The 25,947-nt window shown below is 41.5% G+C and overlaps 1 protein-coding gene and 1 pseudogene across 10 annotated transcripts in view; both read left to right on the forward strand.

Moving 5' to 3' along the window:
• shisal1b (shisa like 1b) overlaps positions 1-25,947 on the forward strand; it is an 80,980-nt gene that overhangs the window by 46,389 nt on the left and 8,644 nt on the right. For 8 of the 10 annotated variants that reach the window (XM_086029413.1, XM_086029415.1, XM_086029412.1 and 5 more), the window contains 3 exons: positions 17,030-17,274; positions 18,514-18,727; positions 22,010-22,310. In XM_086029413.1, coding sequence (XP_085885539.1) covers positions 17,208-17,274; positions 18,514-18,727; positions 22,010-22,310 — 582 coding nt within the window. In that variant the 5' untranslated portion in view covers positions 17,030-17,207. Of the gene's footprint in view, positions 1-17,029; positions 17,275-18,513; positions 18,728-22,009; positions 22,311-23,695; positions 23,712-25,947 lie in introns of those variants that run through there. The other 2 variants (XM_086029420.1, XM_086029419.1) reach the window with 2 other exon arrangements.
• LOC147149115 (U4 spliceosomal RNA) lies at positions 25,289-25,404 on the forward strand (annotated as a pseudogene).

Consider the following 25,947-nt stretch of genomic DNA (forward strand, 5'->3'; position numbering starts at 1 on the left):
GATTCAGATTCTTTTGTCGTATTGACCCGGCGGAAAGAGTGAAATCACGCATGAAGGAGCATTCGCAGCTGATGAAATGAATACTCGGGGAAATCAGAGGCCGAGCAAATATTTATAAGCAGAGCTGTTTTTTTTTTTGTTTTTTTTTCTCCGCTTGTCGTTCATTGCATAAATTAGACGCCATTGATGTGGAAGTGAGTCTTTTTGCACCTAATTGTGACAGCGTTTTTCCGAGGCCATTGTGCACGGCACATCGACGTATCGGTGTGTAAATGTTGCGTGACGCGGCCTTGTTCCGCCATTAGCCGGCCTGCGAGCGCAACCTGTGTTTAACCTCCTATTGATTACCCCGCCGGGACCCCTTATACATCATTGTTACGCCTTAGAGCTGCAAACAGGGATGCTCGCTCCTTTGTGCAAGAAGTACTTCATTCGGCCATTGTGTTGTTTAATTTTTCATTCTTCCGTCTGTCTTTTAACCTGCGGTTTCAATGTTTTATACATATAATTTGAACATACAGGTATAAGGTGCGCGACGTGACCAAATGTGAATGAACTGTCGTGCAGGGTCTTCAACTTGTTTTCACTCGATTTGCTGCAATTCGAAATTTGAATCACAGATTATCACAGGATTTCAATCTCTGGGGACTCGGAGGCTACGTGCAGACATCCGGTGATTATCCTCATAAAGGGGAAGTCAACCCGAAAAATCATTTGAAATAATATGTTCTAGGGCTGCTCGATTAAGCGATTTTGAACCGTAACCGAATTTTTTAACGATGTTAAAAACGTTCAAATCGGAACGTTCGATTTTGTTATTTTTGAAACAACGACAACTATCTAAGGCTACCGGCGATTCTGCTATTTGCTCCGGCAAGTGAGCTTTTGGTTAATAAATCGGGCAAATATAGATCTGTAGTGTAGTGTGTGCCCCGCATGTACAAATCAACCCGTGAGCAATTTACTCAACATCTGAAAGGTGTCCCTTTTTTTTCTCCTCTACAACGGACCTCTGGTCTTAAGATTGACAGTGCATTGTATTATTGAATGACAGTTTTGCACTAATCATTGATTTATGTTTAAGAAAGACCAGGGAGAAAGGTGAAAGGCTAGTCACTAGCTGGTTGGCAAAATGACTTGCTGACAGGCTGTTTGGTTCACAGACTTGACTGTCTACCTTCTCTCATGTTGATTTCCTTTCAGATGGTATATGCACTTTCTTCTTTCATTATTGGTTTGATTAAGAACAGATCTGAAATAGATTGTGTAAGTAAAATTCTGTCTATCCCAATGGATTGTTCTGTGTGTATTAAGTTAAATTGACTGGCATTTTGAGTTCAAAGAAAGAAAAATTCAGTCCAATTAAAAGACATTCAAAATATATCATTTTTCATTATTTTTTATTTTACAAAGAAATCGTAATCGTAAAATCGGGTTTGAGATAAAATCAGCGTGATTTTCTTATTAGGCAAAATCGAACAGCCCTAATATGTTCCATACGCCTGCTTTAGACTAAACATGCCATTCTGATTAATATTGTGTTTGTGGAATATGAGTTAAGCAGCAAAATCCACACTGTTTTTAGCCATCTCTGGGGGCGGCCATTTTTGTCACGTCTGTCAACTGAAAATGACATTGCAGTTGCTCAGGGCTCAGGTAACGACCAATCACGACTCACCTGTTTTCTGAAGCTGAGCCATGATTGGCCGTTAGTCAGAGCGTGGGAGTGTTAGCGCCCAAAGAGGATCCAGCCAAGCATCTCGGCAGGTTGTTTCGTGATGCGGGTTTGGCAAGGAGAGTGTGGATATGATGTTTGTTCGTAAGCTTCACTTCTTTGTACATGGGTGATGGATTGCGTGGAAGTGAAGTCCTTTTTAGCTCGACAGACAGTTGGCATCTAGATTCCTTGTCAAGTGGAATGGTGTGATGGTGCTCTTGGCCATACTCAGTTTGAGTCTACATGTTCTCACGTATTCTGATATTAAAGCCATATCGGCAGTAAGTGCTTCCTCCGCCATGCGGCAGCTTTTGTAAGAGCAGAGCAATGATCGGTCACCAGCATACCCGTACTGGTGGGACTGACATGTAACTGTTGGAGCTGTTAAAGAGCAGGGGCGAGAGGCATGATCTCTGTGGCACTCCATTTCTTAGACGGCGGGGACAGGATGCTGCGCCTGGATGCACTGTATCACTGTGACCGTTACTGTTGCGTATGCCATCTTATTTTCAGTTTTATATGATGATTATATTTGGTGCCGTGTCACTCAGAGTCAGTCACTTGATCTGCCTCGACAAAGATAATGGTCAGCGTTGATTGACAGTGACGCAGTGGAGTTCATTTTCACTAAGGACGGACGTAGTCGAATAATCATTAATAAGTGAGAAGAATTCATTTTTGATCAGCCCTGTGATTGGGTGGGGACCAAAGTTAGCCGGGATCGGCTTTAAAGGTATACAAAATAGTAATACAGGCATGATTGTTGACTATTAGCCCAAAATAAGAATTCGTGGGTAATCTTATGCAGTAGTCATTTCGAGCCATCCAATTATAGGGCTTGACTTTGAATTTGCCTGATTGTCAGTACGTCGGTACCTTGCAAGAATGAATCAACAGCGCCTTTCCTTGTTTCAGCTAATTAGTGCACTCCATTTTGCCTCACTTGCTTCAAGACCTGATTAATCCACAATTAATTTGGCTTACTTAGTGCTGTGAGAGAGTCAAAAAAACTCTCTGTACACCGCCGGAATGTACAACTGCAGTAATAAACATCGTTAAATTAAAAACTGACATTAATTAGCATCTTGGTAAAGTCAGATTTTTTTTTCCCACCTTGATTCTCATGTCTACAGTTGAAATTTTAAGTCACCGAAGAGGAAATTGGTACAAGTGCAGTGCAAAGAATCAGCTCAAAGGTCTCTCTGTATAAAGCCATTGATCTAAGTGACCTTCCCGGCAGAGGTGCCCAAGAAAGAAGCTGTGCCCGGGGTGGGGGGCGCGCATGAGGGGTTAAGCGTCCATGTCAGACACTGGCTTCTGATTAAAGAGCCAGACGTGTCACTTTGGTTCAGCCTTTAGTCACCGCAAATCGCTTCCTTTTTACAGCTGAGGAGAGGAGCATGTCGGGGTAAAACAGCTTTGTGGAGTCGAGGAACAACCTTAGCATTTGGCCTTCTGTTCAAAGTGCTCTCATTTTTACCCCCCTCGCTATCCCCCTTCAAGGTGATAGAATTCACAGTGGTTGCTGCTTCTGACAGAAAAAAAATAGTCCAATAACAAACAGTGCTTGTTTGCGACAGATGGCGCTTTGGTCTTTTTTGTCTCTCTAAAGTTTTCGCCTGCTGTGCCGCTGGATGCTGTGGTAAGTACAGCATGTAGCAGGAATTCCCCTTTACCAAGGCTGTAAACAGGCGTGCCATGTGCGGCCAACGAGTATAGTGCAGAGATTCCTAAACTGCCGAAATATGCATTTACTGTACCTCACGGTAGCTGATTACTTCTTTCATATTGGTTTTGATAATGGCCGCACAATATTAAACATGATAGCCTAGCATCTCTGTCGGGATGTTGGTGGTATGTGGCAGAAAAAGTTGGGAAAGGGTTCTATGGACTGTTTATTTTTATACACTTGTAGGAGATTTTTTTAATTTATTTTTTTATTATAAAGTTCCACAGAGGTTCCACTAGAGCTTGAGCAGGAATTGTGAAAGTCCCCCAGATTTTGGGCTCCTGAAACCATTTTAACTACAGCGGTACCTTGAAATAAGAGTGACATGACTTACGGGTTTTTCAAGATCATACGATTTGTTTTTTCTTTTTGCTTTAACTTGACAGCAAAAATTTGTGATGCGAGTGCCGTATGGCGCCAGTGAACTCAACTCAGCTGATTTCACAACAAGCAATGGATTTTCTTCTCCTCTAATTCATCAAAAAATAGTATTCAAGCCAAGTTTATTGTCACTCCCAATTGAAGTCACTTCAAAATAAACACAAAACAAAGAGAATTACCTATGTGTTTAAATCATATGCATAGCTCGGCCTTGCCCATAGCTTCATGCTAACAAATAGCATAGACAGGCTAACGAAAAGCGTCAGCGAGCAACACGTGGATTTCTTTGGATTTCTGGATTTGGATTTCTTTCTTTGGGCAAATTTGAACCACTTTTAATTTTGCATGGTGGGCCGGATTGAGCTGTATGTTGCACACCCCTAATCAACAGTCTTGTCCGTCCTAGACATAATGTGCAGTATGTGCACAAAGATAATGGCATATATAAAACGCTCAGTAATTCCTGAGTCATTATGACCTCAAATGACAGTCATTTCCAATTCCCCATGTAATGCCAGCGCCCACCATAATCCTTCCCTGCAGTCATGACTAATAATAAACCCTTTTGCATATTATTAGTCAAACTGCAGGTTGCTGCCATTGTTAATTGGCGTTATAAAACTCAATTCACAGTCTGAGAAATGAGCTGAAGGGCTTTCTTTTTATGGGTAGCGCTGGAGTTGTAGGAGCACAGCATACCTGTCAACTTGTACGTTTTCCCCTTATTTTATACGTTTTTTTGATCATTCCAAATTGTGTACGGGGTATAACGATTTTTGTAGGGGGGGGGGGGGGGGGGGAATTAAAAACTCATTTTTTGTTAGACCGATCTCGTCTTGCCCATTTCGGCTCTGATCCGGAGCGTCCGTTAGCGATTCCGACTGCAAACTTCGGCCGACTTTCACGAGCAAAGGCCCCCCCCCGTTGAGCAATAAACACTGTGTAACATTCTATATAGAATTATCGGTTCCGTTCCCCCCTCCTCTCCCGCTGAGCGATAAATACATAATAAATGTGTAAGATTAAAAATAGAGGCTGTTGTAAGATTATCTACAAAAATGTACGGGCAAATTACAACTTTTGCAAGATTCAGCACAGCCCGGGGTTGACGGGTATGGCACAGAAAGTTAGCATTCACAAGCGTGCCAGAGCTCGCCGACTGGTGGGTCAAAAGTAGGGCAGCCTGATTAATGATGAATACCATGGCAGGTGGACCAACACTTCCCGTAAGAATTGTCACAAAAATAATGCCAGCTGGACGCATCTACAAGCGCTGCTTTGTATTTGCTCGTTAACAGGCCGTATAACAGGCAGCCAAAACGGCGTTGTGAGTGTTCTTCGTTCGTATGCTGAGAGGATAGCGGGGGTCCTTGCGTCACTGCAGGGAGGTCACATGACCTCGGAAATGATGTGAAGGGAAACCAAGTCGTATCCGGTTTTATTGCTTTCTGACCGACGTGTGTAGGTTATTGGTTTAGCAGGTAGGAGGATGGATCATGTGACCTCCCTGATTCTGACTGGTTTTGAAGCATTCAGAAGACTTGACCCTTGGAAAACAATCATCTCACATTTAAAGACAAGTCATAGCAGAGTTTTTAGTCACAGAGTAGTCTCAGACTGATTGATTTTTTTGGCACTATTTACAAGACTGCAACTACACTCTTGGGGCATACTGTATTTGCAAATGTTTCCTGTCGTGCTCTTGGTAGAATTTCCTGTTTCTGCTTTTGTTACAGCTCATCTATTGGTTGTTGGTTGTCATGTCCGCGCGAAGGCTGAAAGACGTGTGATATTAAAACCCGTTTGATTTTGTAAGGCCAAGATTTGGGAGAGATTGATTTAAAACAGCTGGGATGGCGTGAAAGTGCTACGTGACTCCAGTAAAACTCTAAAACGTCCTTCTGACTTTCACTTTTGAGTCTGAGACTGTGAAAATCGTGAGGTGGAAGCGCAGCTTTAGTTTCCGCCAAGAATTTGCATTTCAACGATTTTTTTTAATTCTTTTTTTTTTTAGATAAGGAGATATTCCAAGGGTATTGCCCTTGCTTTTTGAGGAGAATTTAAAATATATTAAGTTTGAGAAAGTGATAATTTGACTGAACAGCCAAATCTGATCAATTTTAACATTTAAAAAGAAAATGGTGGCCGACTGGTTAACGGTTATGGGTTCAAGTCTGTCCTCCAGCCTTCGTGTCTGGACTTGTCATGTGAACATATTCTTGAAAAAAATATGCTTGGGTTGACTTCCGCTTTAAGACTTGCAATTTCCTGTAGTTGCATGTTGTTTTTTTTGGATGGACTTGTGGAACAGGATTGTCTATTAATATTGTTTGCGGGTGATAAATGTTCAATTGCTCTTAGCTGTTAGTTGAAACAAGTGTTTGATCACAAGGGCATTAATATTCCAAGCATTAAGTGTTGCCACTTCACTGCGCTGTGTGTGTCTGTTGTGTAACTATTTTGCTGTGGTCGCTACAGGGGACGATAACAACGATGATAAAGCTGCGGTGTTGTTGGCGCCGCAGCTTGTATCTCTGTCCTCATGTCATAAGAATTTCTTCTTGGTTTTTTTTTGTGTTTTTTTTCAATTCCCACCGGGCTGAGCCTGTTTCTTTGGTGCTATTTTAAATCCAGGGTCAGGCGGATGACGATCGGGAACACTTCCAATAGAGATACCACGCAAGCCCCGACTGGGGTGTTAAAGTGAATCCGAGCAAACAATGGTGGCTTGTGTCTGAGAGAAACTCTGCTGTCTGCATGCATCATAGATGACAATAGTCTGCAGGAAGACAAAACAAGCCCACGCCAAGGACAGCCGCTTATGTAAATACAGTGGTGCCTCGAAGTTCTAGCGCTGTGCATTTAATTGAAATCCAATTACAGTTACGATTATTACACTCCACGATTACAAAATTGGCATAAACGTGAAAAACGATTATTAATATGCATTATTATCCGACGCATTATGTTTATTTACAGAAGGAACTCATGCATGAATTTATACATTTGCACCTTTTTAAACATTTTATAACAACACATTTTATAAATATTGTTTGGTCCAAAGGGAACTTGCTTACATGTATTTGTCTTTTTTACTTTTTTTTTGCACCCAAAAATAAATGATCGTTTTAATAATCGTCATTTCAGTTATTACCAAAATAATCGTGAATCATATTTTTTTCGTAATCGAGCAGCCCTACTAAGTTCCGCTACCATCTCTTTGATTTCCCTTTGAGAGCAGTTATATTTGGAAGAACTAAGTCATTAGGGAGGACCACTTTTTAAGGTGGTAGATGAGCTGGAGTCTCCTGGATTTGTTGCATGTTTTTGGAATGTTGACTAAGTAGAAACGTTTTTGACTTGTCAAAAGTAGACACTCGTTCAAAATAGAAAGCCTACATGCGAAAGCATTACAGTACATTCATTGCTCCGTATTTTTCCCTTCACTTGAGCAGCAGGGCAAAAACAAATATGAAGCAGCAGTTCATAACTCAGTAAATTCAGAAATTGGTGCACTTGTAAGTTAAGACAGCAGAGGTGTAACAAAAACTGGTTTGAGTGGGAAAATCGTTTTTTGATTTAAAAGATGTGAGAGCATTGAATCGAACCAAATGGAATCGTTTCACTTTGAAATATATCAAGATGCATATCGGATCGTCTTTTATTGGGGAGATACACCTTGCCAAGGAAATGGCACATTTACATTACTGACATTCAAATGTATGTAAAATGACAGCAAAGCTAGCGTCGGGCTAGCTAGCTCAAGGTTCTACCGTTGCCATTCAGTGACAAAACTGATTTGCATGAGAGTCGTGGAGTACTACATAAAACATAACTCGCTTCGTGAAAAGTGTGCCAGTGTGGAATGTCAGCCTTGACCGCTTTGACAGTTGGATGCTTTTCAAAATTCAGAATTATTGAGGCTTTCTCATTTGTGTCCAAGAAAGCATGTCTCTATTCTAATAAATCACTGCGTGACCCTGAGTGGGTGGGAGCAACATGTCGGGACTCTCCGCGATTTGAATCCATAACCGCTGCAAAACTGCGATTGCTCATTTTCACGAGTGAAAATGTAAGGTTGCCTACTGTTGTGAGGAGCCGAGAGGTTGTGCATATTTGTGATGAGTAAAACGACTTAGGAAAACAAACCGGGAGCTACTCTAGCCACAATGCATCCTCCTGCGTATTCCTGCTTGCTATAATTACACTTTCACTCTGTTTCATGGGATTGAATCGTCGAATAATGTATAACCACAAAACCCCTACCGCCCTCCCTCCGCCCCCACCTGCCATGCATTTTAAATGCTGATTTGAATGGAAATTAGATGCTGCAGGCAGACCGTTTCATTGCAGGTAGTTTCTGACATGAAATAGCAAAACAACTGTCTTCGCTTACACTAGAGTAGATTGGAACAGCTGGATACCACGCTTCACTTTTTATTCCAGAGGCGGTCATATTTCCCGAGATTTGATTTTGAAGTACTAGGGTAGGCAAATCATGGAAATAGGAATAATCTTATCAGGTGTGGGCAGCATTTCTCACTGGCTTCCACCGATGTTCCCAAAACAGGAATACTGTAGTAGGTTAATTGTAGACTCTGAATTGGTTCATGGTTGTTTGTCTTAATGTGTAAGGGGGTGAAAAAACACATCATTTTTAGCTGATCGGTATTGGCCCCAAAAATTTTAAATGTTCTTTTTTTTTTTTTAATATCACAAAGCGACAATATGAGTTACAAAGATTTTGCCAAATATAACAGTGATAGCTTAGTTTTATATTACTCAACTTTTTTTGGGGAGCGGGGTAAACGGCTTGCTGAACGGCATCGTCAAAGAGTTGAAAGAACGACGCGATGCATTTCAAGTACTTATAAGTTTGTATAATTTTGTGACAAGCAAATCTGTGCCCCAATGGTTGCCTTTGGTGAAGCGTTTAATCGATTGTTTCGTTGGTAGCCTGTGCAATAAAAAGCATGTATGTCCAGGTTTCCTGAGTTTCCTTATCTTTTTTATCCAAAAACGTTAGTAATGTATTTGCATTGTTTGTCGGATGAAAATATCAAACTCGTGGAATTTTGGGGGGGGGGCATCAACAAATATTTTGCTTGAATTCCGAACTGTAAAACTGCTGTTTTGAAAAGGACAACCCCAGAATTGTCATCACGTACGATCTAATAGTGCATTCCAAAATTTTGCCCACAGTTTCTTTCTTTTGTTTTCCAAAAAGTGCAACAATATTTGTATTTGGGTTTTTGCGGGGATAAAAACATAAACGTCCTGCAACTTTGGGATACATGCTTTAGTATTTTTCCTGAAAATCCCAAATTTGACAAAAGCCACTCCTCATGAATTTATCATGTAAGCTCCGGGTCATTTTTTTTTTTTTTCTCCATCGTGATCCTCCATTCGGCTTTGGCCATTGGCGACGCTGCCAGACGAAATCAAGGCAGCGAAGAGGCCGAATGGCTTCCATCTCCGTGACGGCTCTCAGCAGGTAGGAACACAGCGAGCAGATGCGAGTTTTATTAGCATCCGTAAAGCTAACAAATCATTAGCAGTGTGAAACAGAAACAGGCCACCCGTGCAGTTCGGTGTCTGCAGTGCACAATAACTGAGCCCATTTATACAGCCTCGTTGGCGCTATGGCAACCTCGCTTTGTTATCCCCCTCCTCCCCTCTACTCACCCCCTCCGCCTTTTTACACTTCTCGTTTTACTACACTGCTAATTAATTGATGTTACACTCACTCCTCGTATCTGGCGTGACGTAGATGTCTCCCAGGCAACATCAAGCCACCAGACCAAAACAATCTGCCGCCTCTGGTCTTTATTTAGAATATTTGACGTGGAAATTTTATTCAGCCGACTGATCATATAAATGTCATTGTCGTCGCTACTAATGGAAGAAAAGCAAGTGTGTGCATTTAATTACTGTAGGAACAGAGCTGGGCATTTGGCTAAATATTCGCCGTCTGTCTACCTCGCCTTTTTTTCCGTCCGGAAAAAATTGTAATCGGGCCGGGCTGCCTATGATTTTAAACAGGCTTCAGTTAGCGTTTCCGACCTTACATAGACAGAAAAAAAATCGGCTTTCGACCATGCTTTGTCCAACTATTTTTTTCCCCGTTTATCGTTTATCGGCTACAAAATGGGCGTCCGTCATAGGCGGATAGACGGACCGGTCTGTCACATCGGCGGACAGTCAGATATCTCATTTCTTATTGTGGATGCTTAATGTACAATAAGTCTGTTTGTTCTTGGGTAGCACACACTGTGCTCCAAAAGTATTCGAACAGAGGCCAGTTTTTTTATTTTTACCTTAGACTGAAAATATGACGGTTTGACATCAAAAGATGAATACGAGACAAGATATTTATGCTAAGTAGCACCTCCCACTCATTTTTCATACATGTGACTGATGGGTGTGTAGATTTGAGTGATGTCTGTGAAAACTACTTAGGAGCCAGTGAGACCTTGAATCGGCTAACTCCAATTTTGTCATTTTTCTGGAGAGTGATTTATAATTTTACGGCTGCAATAAAATCAGATTTATATCTTGGTAATTGATATGACAATGATGATGCCTTCCGGATGCTTGGTAAATCTCGGATTTGAGTTTATTCCAGCCTTAGAATCATCAATATTTCATGAAAGATGAACATTCATTTATAATAACATGTAGATGCACTGGCACTCAGTGCTCAAGCACCACTTAGCAGGCGAATCAATCTTCTATCAATTTCTGAACCTCACCTTCTTGGAATGTTGCGGAAGTCTTAGAGCTCCTCAAAAAGCGAAAACCGTTTGGCTGACTCGGACCGACTGGGACCACGTGGGTCGTTTAAATATGCAGACGGGAGCTCGGTGGCGATTAGGCGAGGCCCAGCTCTGGTAACCAACATGACTGTGGATGGTAAGGCTGTTCCATTTTGCCTAATAAGAAAATCACGATTATTTTCTCTCAAACCCGATTTTACGATTACGATTACAATTTCTTTGTAAAAAATCATGAAAAATGAAGTATTTTGAATGTCTTTTATTTAAACTTAATTTTTCTTTCTTTGAACTCAAAATGCCAGTCAATTTAAGTTCAGCCCGACCAGAGCAGGGATGGTTCGGAATGGTTCAGTTCTATTCCAGGCAATTTCCAAGTTCCAATCCTGGGCTCTTAGCTCACCATCGACCTGGCCTATTCCGTCAGTTGAGCATACGCTCCACTTCACTTCCTCACTCACTCGGCAGTCGGCTCGGATCGTCGGCTCCCGCAGCAAACAATCCCCCGCATGTGTCACTTTCTCCTCGGCCAGCCGGACAATCGCTTCCGCATTTCAGCAATTGGATTGAACGCGCTACTCAGGTGAGCTCATGACAAACACGGAAGTAACCACCGGAAAGAGAAGAGTAACAGAAAAGTACAAATACGAAGCGAATGTACAAACAGAACACAATACAGAAAGTACAAATGGGCTACACTTAGATACACCAAAAATAACAAAATCGAACGTGCCGATTTGAACGTTTTTAACATCGCTTTATCCAGAAAATTCGGTTACGGTTCAAAATCGCTTAATCGAGCAGCCCTAGTGGATGGTATGATAAACAATGACTATCGATGGAAAAACAAGCACTTGTGATGTCAAACCTTCCTGTTTTCAAGAATTGGCCTCACGATTCCACTGTTTTTGAAGCGGAGCAGACACATTGCGATATCGATGATTGAACTGATAGTGCAGTGGTACACTTGCCTGACTTTGGTATTTGTGACAGTGTGAATCTGATTCTAAATGGTTGTCAGTCTCTATTTGTTCCCCGAGATTGCCTGGAGGCCAGCGGAGCGTTTAGTAGACCTTTTGCCCGGATAGTCTCCGGCTCCTCCTCGACCTTGACTAACATGAGCGCTTTTGGAAAACGAATGGCCGGCTATCGATAACTGCTTATTCGTTGTTGAAGTTTCCCGACGGCGCCGTGAGTGCTTTCCACTCGACCGCACACATCCCACGCACACATCCTGAGGATCTTAGCATGAGATCATGCCTGTCAGTGTCACTTTAGTGAGCTCATATCCTAATGGAGCACCGCCAGGACGTTTATGCGACGCTTTCGATGCCCTCCAAGTGAACGATACCCACTTTCTTCTAATGACAGTTAAAGGGAATCTCAATTAGTCACAGTGAATTCCGTGTAGTGGAATACTGATTCGTGTTTGGATACGAGCCCGATACAAGAGTTCCATTTCTAAACCACTTTACACACAAACAAGAATGGGACTTAGCAGGGGAAAAAATGAGATGTTAACAAGGACGTGTCCATTTGTTCGCGGAGGACTGCACCATTTTTGTTTTGAGGGAAGAGGGGAAAGTCCCATCACATCTTTTCGGACAAGGTCATACTAAATTCTTATTTTATTACTATTCAGCAACCAGAATGGACTCATTTATAACAATATGACACGCCCAAAGCTGTAAATGAGTATTCTTTTTTTAATAGGCGCTTTTTCACTAATTACATTCACCAATCCATCTGCTGTACTGCTTACAGTCCATTTATTATTTTTTTGTACAGAATTTTACTACCTTGTCGCGCTATTTCAAATGTAGTTGCCCTTCATTTTTGGGGTCACAAAAGTCTAATAATCAACATGTAAGTTCCTTTTGGACCAAACAAAATTGATCAAATTAGTTATTATAAAATAAAAAAAGGTGCAAATGTATAAATTCAAGTATGATTTCTTTGCGTAAACAAACATAGTGTGTTGGATATAGATGCATATTAATAATTGTGTTTTACGATTATGCCAACTTTCTAATCGTGGAGTGTAATAATCGTCATTGAATTTCGATTAATTGCACAGCCCTATCAAAGGGTGTTTTCTTTCCCTTTGACACCGGGGGCGGAGCCAGAACAAAAAATCAGGGTGGGCCTGAATTTTTCTCTCACTAAGCACAATCCTCCTGTCCCGACACATCGTATATTCAAATAAAATAAACGGAATAATGTAAAGTTCAGATCTTCCTGAGACAACCACAATGATGCCATTCTTAATATTCAATAAAATAAAAAACACAGCAAAACACAAATTCAAAAACAATTTAATGCTAATTTACAAAAAAAATTAAAACTAGAATTTTTTTTTTAATGAATCTCACTGGGTGGCCAGTCTATCAATCTGGGCGGGTCTGTGCACACGCAGGCCCGCCCATGGCTCCGCCCCTCTTTGATACATATTATCTGTGGATTTTAGAATGTTTCCCACCCACGCGATAAAGTGGCCCTCCACTTCCTTCCATTTTCTCGCTCGGCCCTCAATGGACAAAAAGTTTGGACATCCCTGATTGACATCCCCGATTGCGGGCTTTTTATCATCCAGTCACATTATTGTCTCTCTGCTCCATGTGCTCCACGCGGTATGAAACGGTCAAGGTTCACCTCTTCCCCATCTGAGGCTTGTTTGCTGAGAAGTGAGAGCGAAGTGCTGTTTCATGATGGTGGAACAAAGCATTGTACATACACGGTGGGGGTGTCTCCAGCACGTGTTCTTAGAATAGCACAACGTACCGCGCATCAAACGCAGATGCCCGCTATGTGCGGTTTGGGCCTGTGATGCTGGTAAACTACATGCAGAGGGCACGACTTCTGAACGGCTCTCAATCTAAACGCACGTGCGGGGTATTAACAAGTGAAAGCGTGCGCTTTTTTTCTTTTTTTGTTGTCTGTGTTGCTCACTTGTGCCGGCGCAGAGAAACATTAAGTGACCAATTACCGCCGATGCCGCCGAGGCTCATAAAGCGCGTGCGATTCATCGCGACGCGGCGGGGGGGACCCCAATCTGCCAGTGGTTTGATTAAGGGAAGATTCGGGGGATGACAAAAAAAAAAAAGCCTTGTGTTGTACATCCTTGCGCAAAGATGTATGTGTTGAAATATTAAGGTCGCCGTCTGACAAGAGACTACTTTGCTTTCTATCAATGATTATTAATTCATCACAGCCAGCCTTTTAGTTTTGTCACTCTGAGCTTTATTATTTATCGAATGCGCGGAAGAAGAACGCCTTACATTTTGGTGCAAATTGGGAAATAAGATGCAGACGGAATCATTTTGTTTTCTATTTTTGACATGCAATGGAAATTTCCTTTCCGCCTCAAATGGAAGAGGCACTGTAGCTAGGTCTTTTCGGAAAATGTCACCCTCCTAATTTAAAGTGGAAGTCAACCCAAACATATTTTTTTTAAGAATATGTTCTATGCCAAGCCCACTAGTTGAAACAAGGCATTCTGATAAAGATTGCATTTGCGGAATAAGAGCTCATCCACCCGTTTTTAGCTATCACTGGGGCGGCCATTTTGTCACTTCTGTCGACTGAAAATGACATCACAACTTCTCAGGGCTCAGATAGCAGCCAATCACGGCTCACCTGTTTTCTGACGCTGAGCCGTGATTGGTCGTTACCTGAGCAGTTGTGATGTCATTTTCAGTCGACAGAAGTGACAAAATGGCCGCCCCCTGAGATGGCTAAAAACGGGTGGATTTTGCTACTTAACTCATATTTCATATTAATCATATCGCCTTGTTTCAACTAGTGGGCCTGGATAGAACGCTCCAGAATAAAAATAGTTGACTCCTTTCGATTCTTAACCCTGTATGCCATCAATCTGCATGGGCCAGGATGTAGCCGCTAACAAACAAGCAAACGCTAAAACGCTCTTGTAAATTGCAGCTGCGGAATTTAGTAGGATTTTATCCTCAAAGATGTAATCGGGCATTTTGTGTCCTCCCAGACATTTCTTTCTTTGAACTGGTTTTGAATTTATGAATCAAGTTAAAATAGTGCAGCCCATACAACTATGAAAGATGGATGGACGGACACAGAGATGGACAGAAAGCCCAACAGACGGAGAGGGCTCGGGTGAGGAAAAAAAATGCCACTGTAACAAGTCTCCCGGGACGTCAGCCGCCTGCTTTGAGAGGACAGAACATCTTGTCTAATCGAGCGTGCTTTTTAAATGTAAGAGACACAGGCTGATGCGCATGAGGATTTGCGTGTGTAGCGTGTGCGCGTTTGCCTTCGTGTGCGCGTTGAAGCTATCAGCTCATGTTCTTTTGATAAGGCAAATGCGCCGGAGCTGGAACAGGTCGAACTTTAATTTCCTTCAGCGTGCTCAATTAATAAGGTGCATTTTTCATGAGCCTTCATCTGTCTTATATTCATGCAGACGTACTCCACATTTAATGTTGTGCTGCTGCTGTGAGTCGTTTTTTTTTTTTTGTTCTTTGCTCATAAGAATGATTTGTTTTTGCTCAAGTACAGTGGAAAGGTTCTCCCCCCCCCACATAGGACATAATGGAAATAGAAATACAGTTGTGCTTTGAGATACGGCTTGAATTACAAGCCTTTTGAAGGGCTCATATTCACAGCTATGGAAAATTTCGTTTTTTATGAACCTAATATGCATCGCATTGCATTTTTGCAATGAAACAAACTCTGCGTAGTAAGGCCTGACCCGAGATTCAAACCCAGAACCTCCGAGTTTTGACGTGCTGCCAACTTCTGAGTCGCAATATTTTTACGCATGCAAATGTGAACGTTACCTTCTCTGCTTTGACCACTGGCCAAGACTGTAGAAAAAGAAGGGAAAGAATAGAAACTGGCCCTCGTGACCTCCTAAAAATATTCCCTCAGAGAAGCTTTTTTAACTTCCTGTCTTTGCTCTCATCATTCTTAACCTCTCTCCCTCCCCCGTGGGGTGGTGTGCTCCAAAACAAACCTCCCCGGCGTGTTTGCCGTCTGCCTCCACATGGAGCTTTTCTCAGGGCGCACAAACACGCAGTGACGAAACGGCGGCGAGTGCTGATGCAACGCACACGTTGAAGGACTTGAAATAAAAGTGTTCCCTCTTTCTTTCATATGAGCGCTGCTCAATTATTCACAACACGAGTTTACAGTAACTACAGTGCACATGGTTGGAGGAAGCACTTATCTCCTGACGCTCCTCGGCCGTTTACTGCACATATGCACTGGAGGTCAGAAATAGTCGGGAAACATTCTGAAAATGGAAACAATTTTGACTTTATGCTTGCAATTTTTACCACTCTGAAATATGCAGAGTAAGACGCTGATTAAAGGTTTCAATGAGGGATCGACCGATTATTGGCGCTTTTTTCAAAAAAACGGTGGCCGATAATAATAAATAAATTTAAAACTGTGTTAACTTCAAGGAACTATTTATTTAAATGTTCAGTTAACTTTATTATAAGAGATTCTAACTGACCCTGGGAACGCTCTGCACCTTTTGTTTTTGTTTGTGATCGAAAGAAAGATAAGTGACATTTTAACATTTCTGTCATTTTGATAAGTTGGACAACTTTATTTGAAATAAGAAAACTATAGGGAGCTATTGTTTACGTTCTCGTTTCATTTTTTAAGACACGCTGATGATGCTGGGAGCTCCCTGAACTTTGTTAGAATTTTACAACAAAGACATATGTTGTCAAAAATGTATAATGACAAAAAAAAAACAACATGTAAATCTGAAAAATTGTTCAATAAACATATGCTTACATACGTTTCAACAACGTTAAGAGTTTTTAAAAAAAATGAGTTTGACTCCAATATTTTCATTTTTATTGAAAATGAATATTGGCTCCATAAATCGGTTATTATGTTATTATTTCATCATTATCGGTTATTAAATATCGGCGTCCTTGACTACTAATAATCGGTATCAGTCCTGAAAAAAAACACATCAGTCTATCTCTAGTTTCAATGTCCGTTTCTCATAGTTTATGTTTACTAGTTGTATGTTAAATGGCTTATTGCTATCATTGTACCGTATCGCAGTGACGTTACATGCCAATTCAAATAGGCCACGGAGAGAACAAATAAGGCGTACTTGAAACCAGGCTTTAGCTCTGCGGTACGAAATATTTTTCACCGAGTTTGAGCACATCTCTTGCAGCAGAATACTTTAAGAAAAAAAAGCATCTTCTATAAGGAGTGCCCCAAGTCCGGTCCTCGAGAGCCCTTGTCCCTCCTCCGATCAGCTCATCAGCAAGCTTTGCAGAAGCCTGATAACGATCCGGATCATCAGAAAAAGATCTGAGAACAAATGGCCGACACTTTACGCCACACAGCGTGCAGTCGCCTCCGGAGAAAGGCCAAATAGAACCTCCTAATCTCCTCTTTGTCTGCATGTCTTCTTCCCATCAGGGGTCCTGACTACCAGCATCATCATCATCAAGCATGTGAGAGGAGCTCTCAGCATGCACAGGATGACCACGTCCGGCTCAAGCTGAAGCAGCTCCCCAACCTCCGTCTCAGCCAGTCCCCCCCCCCCCCCCCCCCTGCCTCCTGCAGCCTCCCTCCTTTTCCACATGACCGCGAGAAGATGACTATCACCAGTCGGCAGTCCTTGAATGTCCTGACGGTCATCTTTCTCCTGCTATCCACTGCAGGTCTACATTTTTTTTTTTTTTTTTTTTTTTTTAGACTGAGCTGAGCAAAAATTTTGCAAAAATGTCTACATTTTTTGTGTCAAGATAGGGTGCTGAGTGTACATTAATGAGGATTAAAATGATCTTTTTTGATCGTAGCGAATGGCTGCAATGACGCGGAAAGCGCAAAATTTCAAGGGGTCTGAATACTTTGCGTACCCACTGTAGGTTGCAAAACAGCTGGTGTCCACTGCAGGAGCCAATATGACACTTCCTTTAACAACCCTCATCATTAATAGACTTTATCGTTCCACTTTTGCCAGCTCAGCCCTCTTTTTTTATGCGCCGGGATTGAAGCTGCAAATGAGTGGTGTTACATCGTGCGCAACATGTGTAGCGAGCGTAAAGGTCGCATGAAACGCTTTATGTTGCTACGCGCCTCCTCCCTCCCGCCGCTCTGTTTTCGCTTTCCCTTTCATGGAGACGTTGTCCTCGTCGAGGCTGAAGGTGGTTGCATCGCCCCAAGCAGATTAGAACCTAAAAGAGGTTGCCTCTTTTCAAATGCTGATCTGCTGAAAGATGCCTATTCATCTGCATTTTAAGTGGACCTTCATTTTCATTCTTCGGCTGCTTTTTGAGCTCTGGCGATAAAAGCAAACACATAAACATCAATTGAATGGCGCATAAAGGAGAAATGTTTTTTTTTTTTTTTTTTTTTTTTGTCCCCATAATTTTAAACGGTCTATTCCCTTTCACTCTCAGAGTCAGCGCTTCATACACTACATTGTGTGTCGAATGGACCATATATACAACGTTTACCCGTTGTTTTGCATATTGAAAATATATGATGATGTACACAGCACTCCATTTTAGGGCTGTGCAATTAATCGAAATTCAATTACAATTACGGTTATTACACTCCACGATTACAAAATTGGCATTATCGTTTAAAAAAATGATTATTGATATGCATTTACACACAAGGAAATGTATAGATTTACACCTTTTTAAAAATGTTATAATAACTCATTTTATAAATTTGTTTGGAACTTACATAATTATAGTGTTTCAAAGAAATGTGTCTTTATTTTTGTTGCATTACATTTTCTTGCTTTGTAGCAAAAAAAATTAATGATCCTTTGAATAATCATGATTTAAATTCTTACCAAAATAACCGTGTCACATTTTTTTTTTTTTTTCATAATCGAACAACCCTACTCCATTTGATCGTTTTTCTTTTTCTTCTCACCTCCGCTGCAGCACTTTCAGCTCACTACCGGGTGTGCGAGCCCTACTCCGACCACAAGGGGCGCTACCACTTCGGCTTCCACTGCCCTCGGCTGTCGGACAACAAGACGTACATGTTCTGCTGCCACCACAACAACACGGCCTTCAAGTACTGCTGCAACGACACCGAGTTCCAGATGCTCATGCAGATCAACCTCACTACCACCGCCGATGGCTATTCACACAAGTAAGTAATAGCAGTAATCTATTACCTGGTACATACAGTGTCTGCGGAACTTCCTGTGTTATTTTGGTAATCTTTCGAATTTTTGATGCTGATTATGAAAACGAGGTTTTATTTTGGTATCTTTACAATTCTTGATGGTGCTGGTCCATGTAGTTTGGTGGAAGCTGTGATTTCTTTTACAATTTGCTTAATGGCAGTACAAAAAGAAAATCATTGAGATCATTTTGTGTGTACAACCTTTTTTGACAGTAGTGATGCAAAGCATACATATGTGCATAGTTATTGTTGGTAATATGTCTTAATTTGGATGAAATCTGCATTATTTGTCTTTCTGAGCATTGTTGATGACAGTGAACTATGACAAATGTCTGATTGTTGGTTGACACAGGGTGGGGAACTTTTGAACAACGGTGGAAAGAGGACACATTTTTCTTTTGGTATCCTTCACAATTTTTGGCAATGCAAAAAATGTGTTGACGAAAACAGGGCTTCACCGATATAACCGCCGTTTAATCCACATTGAATCCACGTTTGGATTTGGCTCTGAATAAACATGGCATATTATAGCACTGTACTTTAGAAGTGCTTTTGAGTATTTCACCCAAGTCATTTCATATTCAGTCCACACTGTGTGTATGAGTAGTCCTCGGAGGTTAAGTTGTTTCCTGTCTTGTCTCAGAGGCAGCGGGATCCCCCGTAAAACAAAAGGCCTGCATTCAAACCAGGACGAGGGCTGGAACGTGAAGCATAACATACTGGGGCAGATCTGTTTAACACGGCAAGAGTAAAAGCAATTTATTGCACAATGTCCTTGGCGGATGTACGCACTCCTTCAGAAACACATTTCTTTATTTTCCCGAAAATGACACAGTGCCTCACAGCGCACCTTTATGTTTTACAAGCTGAGCAGAAATGTATTTCATATATATATATATATATATATATATATATATATATATATATATATATATATAAGTTTGCATGTTCTCCCCGTGCCTGCGTGGGTTTTCTCCGGGCACTCCGGTTTCCTCCCACATTCCAAAAACATGCACGGTAAGTTGATTGGATACTTTAAATTGCCCCTAGGTGTGATTGTGAGTGCGGATGTTTGTCTCTGTGTGCCCTGCGATTGGCTGGCAACCAGTTCAGGGTGTCCCCCGCCTACTGCCCAAAGACAGCTGGGATAGGCTCCAGCACGCCCCGCGACCCTTGTGAGGAGAAGCGGTACAGATAATGGATGGATGGATATATATATATATATTTTTTTTTTTTTTTTTTTTTTTTTCAACTCATTCACTGCCAGACATTTTCAGGCCCTCTTTTACCCTAATGTTTGAAAAAATCTCTAATATATAAATACGTTTGTGGGATTGAATGGCTGGACTGTGAAAAGACAAGTAAATTCGTCAATGGCAGTGAGTGAGTTAAACACAAAACTAGAGAAATTCGAGGTAAAGTATTTTAGTTATTGGCATACGTTTAGCCCGTTAACGCCTCAGTGTTGATTACTGCGTGATTGAGTCACACCTGACCATCAAGTGTGTCATCCTTGAAACACATAATCAACCAATGTACAGCACTTGCAATTAACCTGAATATGTCATGTGTCTAAGGTACACTGGTGTAAACACATTCTAGCTGAGGAAAAAGCAAGGCGTGCGCCTGCAGACACTCTCGGTGGGAGAACGGGGCGAGAAAAAACACAGCTTGCGCCACCACTAATGCCCGTCCCAGCACGCCAGAGTGCCCTGCAGCATCGCGTCCGATTACATTTCTTCTTTGCTCCTGTTGCTTCTTGAGGAAAGTGAGCTTGGGCTTGAACAAAAGGAGGCACAATTCTCAACTTCATTGTTCGCGATATTTGTCTTTCTACGATGTGTTTAAATATGGAATAAAATTTGCTTTTGTTGCAAGGTCAGGATCCATCTAGTCAATCAATGTGTTTTTGTTTGCTCGCCCTCGCCTTGACTTCAACACAAGCCTGCATGAAGCGCCTTTCTCGGATTCTAACCACAATAATAAAAAAAACGTAAAGTGTCCAATCAAGCTTTGAGTGTAGTTTGCCTTCTCTGCCAAAAAGACAAGTCTTTCTGGGTTAACTTTATTTTAGGGCTGCAATGATTAAGGAGATAACTTAAATGAGTCGATTACATAAAAAGTCCAAGCAAAATGTGTGCCCGGAAGCTTGGCAGCCATCATTTTTCCACTCTGACTAATGCGATCGTGGACGCGTGCTCCACCCTGTATAGAAATAATTTGACGCTATGGAGACGAGCCAGGGGGAACGAGTGCGGAAAAGACAGAGAACATCCAAAGTAGCATGTCTAAAAAAAAAACAAGATAAACTGCAATGTGCCCCGCTACAAAGCAGACCAAGCATACCATAACCGCATGACACGCAACGTAATGTAAACGCGGTGAGTGAAATACTATTAATCGCTTTACGGAACATACGGTAACAAAATAAACACAATTGAGGCCCAGTCAAGTCAAGTACTGGCTATGGCTAACCTGAGCTAAAAAAAAAAAAAAAAAAAACAGCTAACTCTACTTTCATTCGCTGGCAGACACATCACTTACCAGGCCAGACCCCGCCTTTAAAAGCCAAACACACTCAAAGTCGCAGTTATGCTAATGCAGTACTTCTCAGTTATTTTCTGTTACGCCCCCCCCCCCCCCCCCCCCAGCAAGAAGAAAACAATTCGCGCCCCCCACCACTATAAATAATAGCATTTGCCTATAAAATAGTTATAGGTACACCTCTGCATAACATCGTCTACTTGTTGACATAAAGAGAGCAAAAATAAAGAGATAGTTCAACTTACAACAATAACCTTATGAAGAATTTAGAATTTAGATTTATTGTAGTACGGTGGAAAAAAAGCATGTTCCCCAGGGTCACACACATCTGAGGCGTGTTTGTATTTCTGCATGATGTTTCATACTGTGTAGTCTGATAGCCAGACTCCTGACTGTCACTCGGAAGTGCCTCTGGATCTTCACCCAGCCGAGCTTCTCATGTCATGGAGAAACTCGGCGTGAGGGTTAGTTTGATATGAATGAGTCCACAATGGGGCGGAAATTCAGGACGGCTTGCTCGCAGACACATTTTCAGAAATAGGCATATAACGAAAGATTTATTGTGTTGTTTAATTTCACACTTGATGGCTGAGCAAGCGCACCAGAGACCCAAGCATTTGTATACAAGCCATTAAAATGTCACTTTTCCACACTTTGCCCCATTAAACACACAGTGTGTACGTTGTGTCCATCTGTATGCAGTAATTACACGGCGCTGGTGGGCGTGTGGATCTACGGCTTCTTCGTCATGGTGCTGCTGGCTCTGGACTTCCTCTACTACTCGGCCATCAATTATGAGCTGTGCCGGGTCTACCTGGAGAAATGGGGCCTGGGGGGCCGCTGGCTGAAGAAGGCCCGCAGCCAGTGGCAGCGCTCCATGGCGGACGAGAGCCAAGCCCAGGCTCCGCCCACGGTGCCCGGCCTCTACCAGCCCAGACACAGCCTCCGAGGGGAGAGCCACAGCCCCACCCTGCTGCCCTACAACACATCCAGCGCATGGTGAGTCGCACACGCTTGTTGGTGAGGGCCGCTAGCCCGTAATGTGCAACTTGTAGGGTTTCACAGATCACCTTGGTAACAGTCTGTGTCTTGAGGATCATTCGTGGAACATTCAGCCAGTTTTGATAATAACGCTGGTCAACAGCAAATTTGAACCAGAAAAGGCTTTATGTGTCCCCAAAAGTATCTTGACACAAATTTCAAATATGTCTTTACCTTTTTTCCAAGCACATCAGGTTTTTGAGATATTTTCATCTTTTGTTTTTAAGTTTGACCAATACAAGCTTGCGCAATATGGATTTTGCCAATGCTTTGTAGTTCATAGCTCCGATGTTTCAGAAAACAAATTCCACCTATTGCTGAACCTAAACATTGATTCATAAATATTGCTAAATATATTACTATATTAGATATATTTTTCAATTTTCTTATTTTTAGGTGAATGGTGTTTCCGCGTTACAGACATCGCATTAACGTGAAAATTTAAAAAAAATAATAATTGGAAAAGTGTTTTTCACAAGACAGCGACGATGTATTATTGTTGTATTATTATTATTATGAAAATCTGACGTGCCAAAGAAAAAAATGAGAGCAGATTCAGAATCAACGCAAAAAAAAAAAAAAAAAAATCATCTAGAAAAGGTTACTTGCATGTCTGATTTGAAAAAATTTTCAAAACTTGTTGACGGAGTAATTATGTGCAAGGAGCTTTTTAACATTCCAAACCACTATTTACTAAAACTAAAATACATTCAAAATGTTCGACCCTTTTTTAATGAACAGAGAAAATAATGGAAATAAAACTAATCTTGTAAAATCTTTATGAACTGCCAATGTTTGAAGTAACATTTTAAACAGAAGTGTAAGAATTAAGGTAGCCACTGTTTAGTCAAATTGAAATGAAGTCTATAGTCTAAAGTTCTGAGCCAATATGCACTTTATTCCCGTTATTTCCTTTAATTGTCTTTTTTTCCCTCCATAAATTCACTTTATCTCCCATGGCAAGCATCCTCCTGCCCGATTTTTACGAATAGAGTAAGTTTCATTATTGCCTTGTTTCTTTCTGAATCAGCCTCAGTCACTGATGCACTCACGTCATCAAATCATTCCTTGTCTCTTTTTTTTTCCGCTCACATTTTGTCAACATGCTATATTAAAATATTCCTCTATTATTTATCTTTCACTTAAATATAGTTTCCCAAAAGATACATTTACTTGGCCAGCCTATTTGAAAGCTGTCATTATTAATGAATTCAACAGAGTAACATGGTTCTCACATCTGAAACACAGTTTTTCCATCCTTTTTTTTTTTCTTTTTTTTTTCCTCGGTCCAATGCCTCGTGAGCTTTGTTGTTAGCACATACAAGATGATTTACGACGTGAGCTCAGAACTGAGGGAGTATATCCTCTTGTATCCTTTCGGGAGCCTTCTCGTTGGAAGTGATGCAATCATACCGGGCAAAGTCGCGTTTGTGTCCCGTGCACTCAATTCCTTATTCACTTTCCCACCAGTTTGTCTGTTTCTGACGTCCCCTTCAGGCCTTGATCATTTCACTTAGCCGTTTTTGACAAATGACTTCTACGGCTACGGATGGCAGTGCGGAGGATGCTTCGTTCGGGTGGCATCCCGGCGCCCCTCCGCCTGCTGGAGAGACGCTTAACTAAGAGTCAACATGTCCATGGGGCCTCCTCATTAGACATCAGCTGAGCTCAAGGCGATCGTGCTCATCAATCCTTTTGACTGGCGAGGATAACCCGCCGAGCCGGCTTTAAGTCTATAAAAAGGAGGAGGTGGTTGAGAGAACTGCTCATTGGCAAAGTGGGCCAAAGAAAGGAGCGTGCTCTAAGCTAAGATATGCTAATTCATGCTGTTGATTGCTTCGCTACGACTGATGCATGCAGTGTACAGGACATATTTAGCTCAGAATACAGTTGAATCCTTACATCCAAGACCAGTAAGGGAAATAGAAATGTGCTTAGTAAACTGAAAACGTTGCCCATATTGCTAACTACTAGAAGTAACATTTTAAGATTGTCAACAGTCATATAAGTGTGTAAGTTAAACACAGTGTAATCAAACGTGACCAACACCTAATGGGGAGTAAACAAGGCAGTATGAGCAAAAAAAATATGCGATAACCACTACATTAATCCTCTCTTGAAAAGAAGTATAACTGCTACCTCAGAATTTTACGTCAACCCAAACATATTTTCTTAAAGAATGCGTTCTATGCAGGCCCACTAGTTGAAACAAGGCCACCAGATTAATATGAAATGTGAGATAAGCGGCAAATCCACCCGTTTTTAGTCATCTCAGGGGGCGGCCATTTGTCACTTCTGTCTACTAAAAATGACATCACAGACCCTCAGGGCTCAGATAACGACCAATCATGGCTCACCTGTTTTCTGAAGCTGAGCTATGATTGGTCGTTATCTGAGCCCTGACAGCTGTGATGTCATTTTCAGTCGACAGAAGTGGACAAAATGGCCGCCCCGAGAGATGGCTAAAAACGGGCGGATTTTGTTGCTTAACTTGTATTCCACAAACGCAATACAAATCAGAATGCTGTGTGCCTGCAGAGAAAATTTTGGGGTTGGCTTCCGCTTTAAGCATCCGGGGAGCAATTTAGGGAATCTGTATCGTGTATCCGGGATGTCTTGAACTGGGGGTCTTCACAGTGGTAGTTGGCAACCTAAACCAGTAAATCTGCCCACCCCTGGCTAACCCAAATTTCCCTTCATAAAACAAAAAAAATGACCAATGTTAACCAATTGCAAGAAACACAAATGTTCTGAACACAATTGACAGTTGACAAAACTTTGTGCAAGCATAAATGAATAATTCCTGTTATCCAAGGAAATGTAATTACTTGTCTCAATTGTACCGGTCCCGGGACAGAATATGAAAAGCTGTGCTTATGTGACTCTTGTCCTTACCGTAACATGTGGTGAGCAGTTAGCGTACTTTGGTGACAAGTGGTTGTCATTGTGAGCAGTGGCAGTATTGTAGTCTATGAGGTTTAACCAATGCATGATTATTGCTCGTTGAAAATTTCACCAACCTCACGATACCCTAACTTGATGATTTGAAATACAAAGTGAATGCACACGTTTAGCATTGTTCAGCCTTGGTGGAGGTCTGCGCTCTGTTCGCTGTATTAATTGGATGCTTGGTATTTTTATTATGGGTTGTGAACTTCGACTAAGGTCGCATCTCGTTTTCTTCCTCATTTGTCTCCAAAGCCATATTTCTCTCTGAAATTATTAATAATAATAATAATAATAATAAAAATAATGAAATGACGACATCATCATTCCTGGCATGTGTGAATTGAGAGCAGCGCGCCAAGCCCTCGCCAAAGCACATCAACACTGGCCATGTGGTGCCAGTTAATTAACGCCATGATGCAGGCTGTGTTGAGGAGTCAAGAAGTTTCAGAAATAAATCCCTTCTGGCTTTGCCACAAGCATGTGGATCTTGGTTCTTATGATCTTTTATTAGATGATGATTTCCATTTTCGTGTTTTTTTTTTTTTCCTCCTCGGGAGTGCTGCATTACAATATCTTTCATGTTCACAAATGTCTCACCCTTTTCTCATTTCTTTGACAAAACTTTAGTTTGTGTTGTTAAATTCAACAAA

Source organism: Filicampus tigris, chromosome 4, assembly GCF_054856515.1.
Source record: "Filicampus tigris isolate MCC_2025a chromosome 4, RoL_Ftig_1.0, whole genome shotgun sequence".
NCBI classification, from domain to species: Eukaryota; Metazoa; Chordata; class Actinopteri; order Syngnathiformes; family Syngnathidae; genus Filicampus; species Filicampus tigris.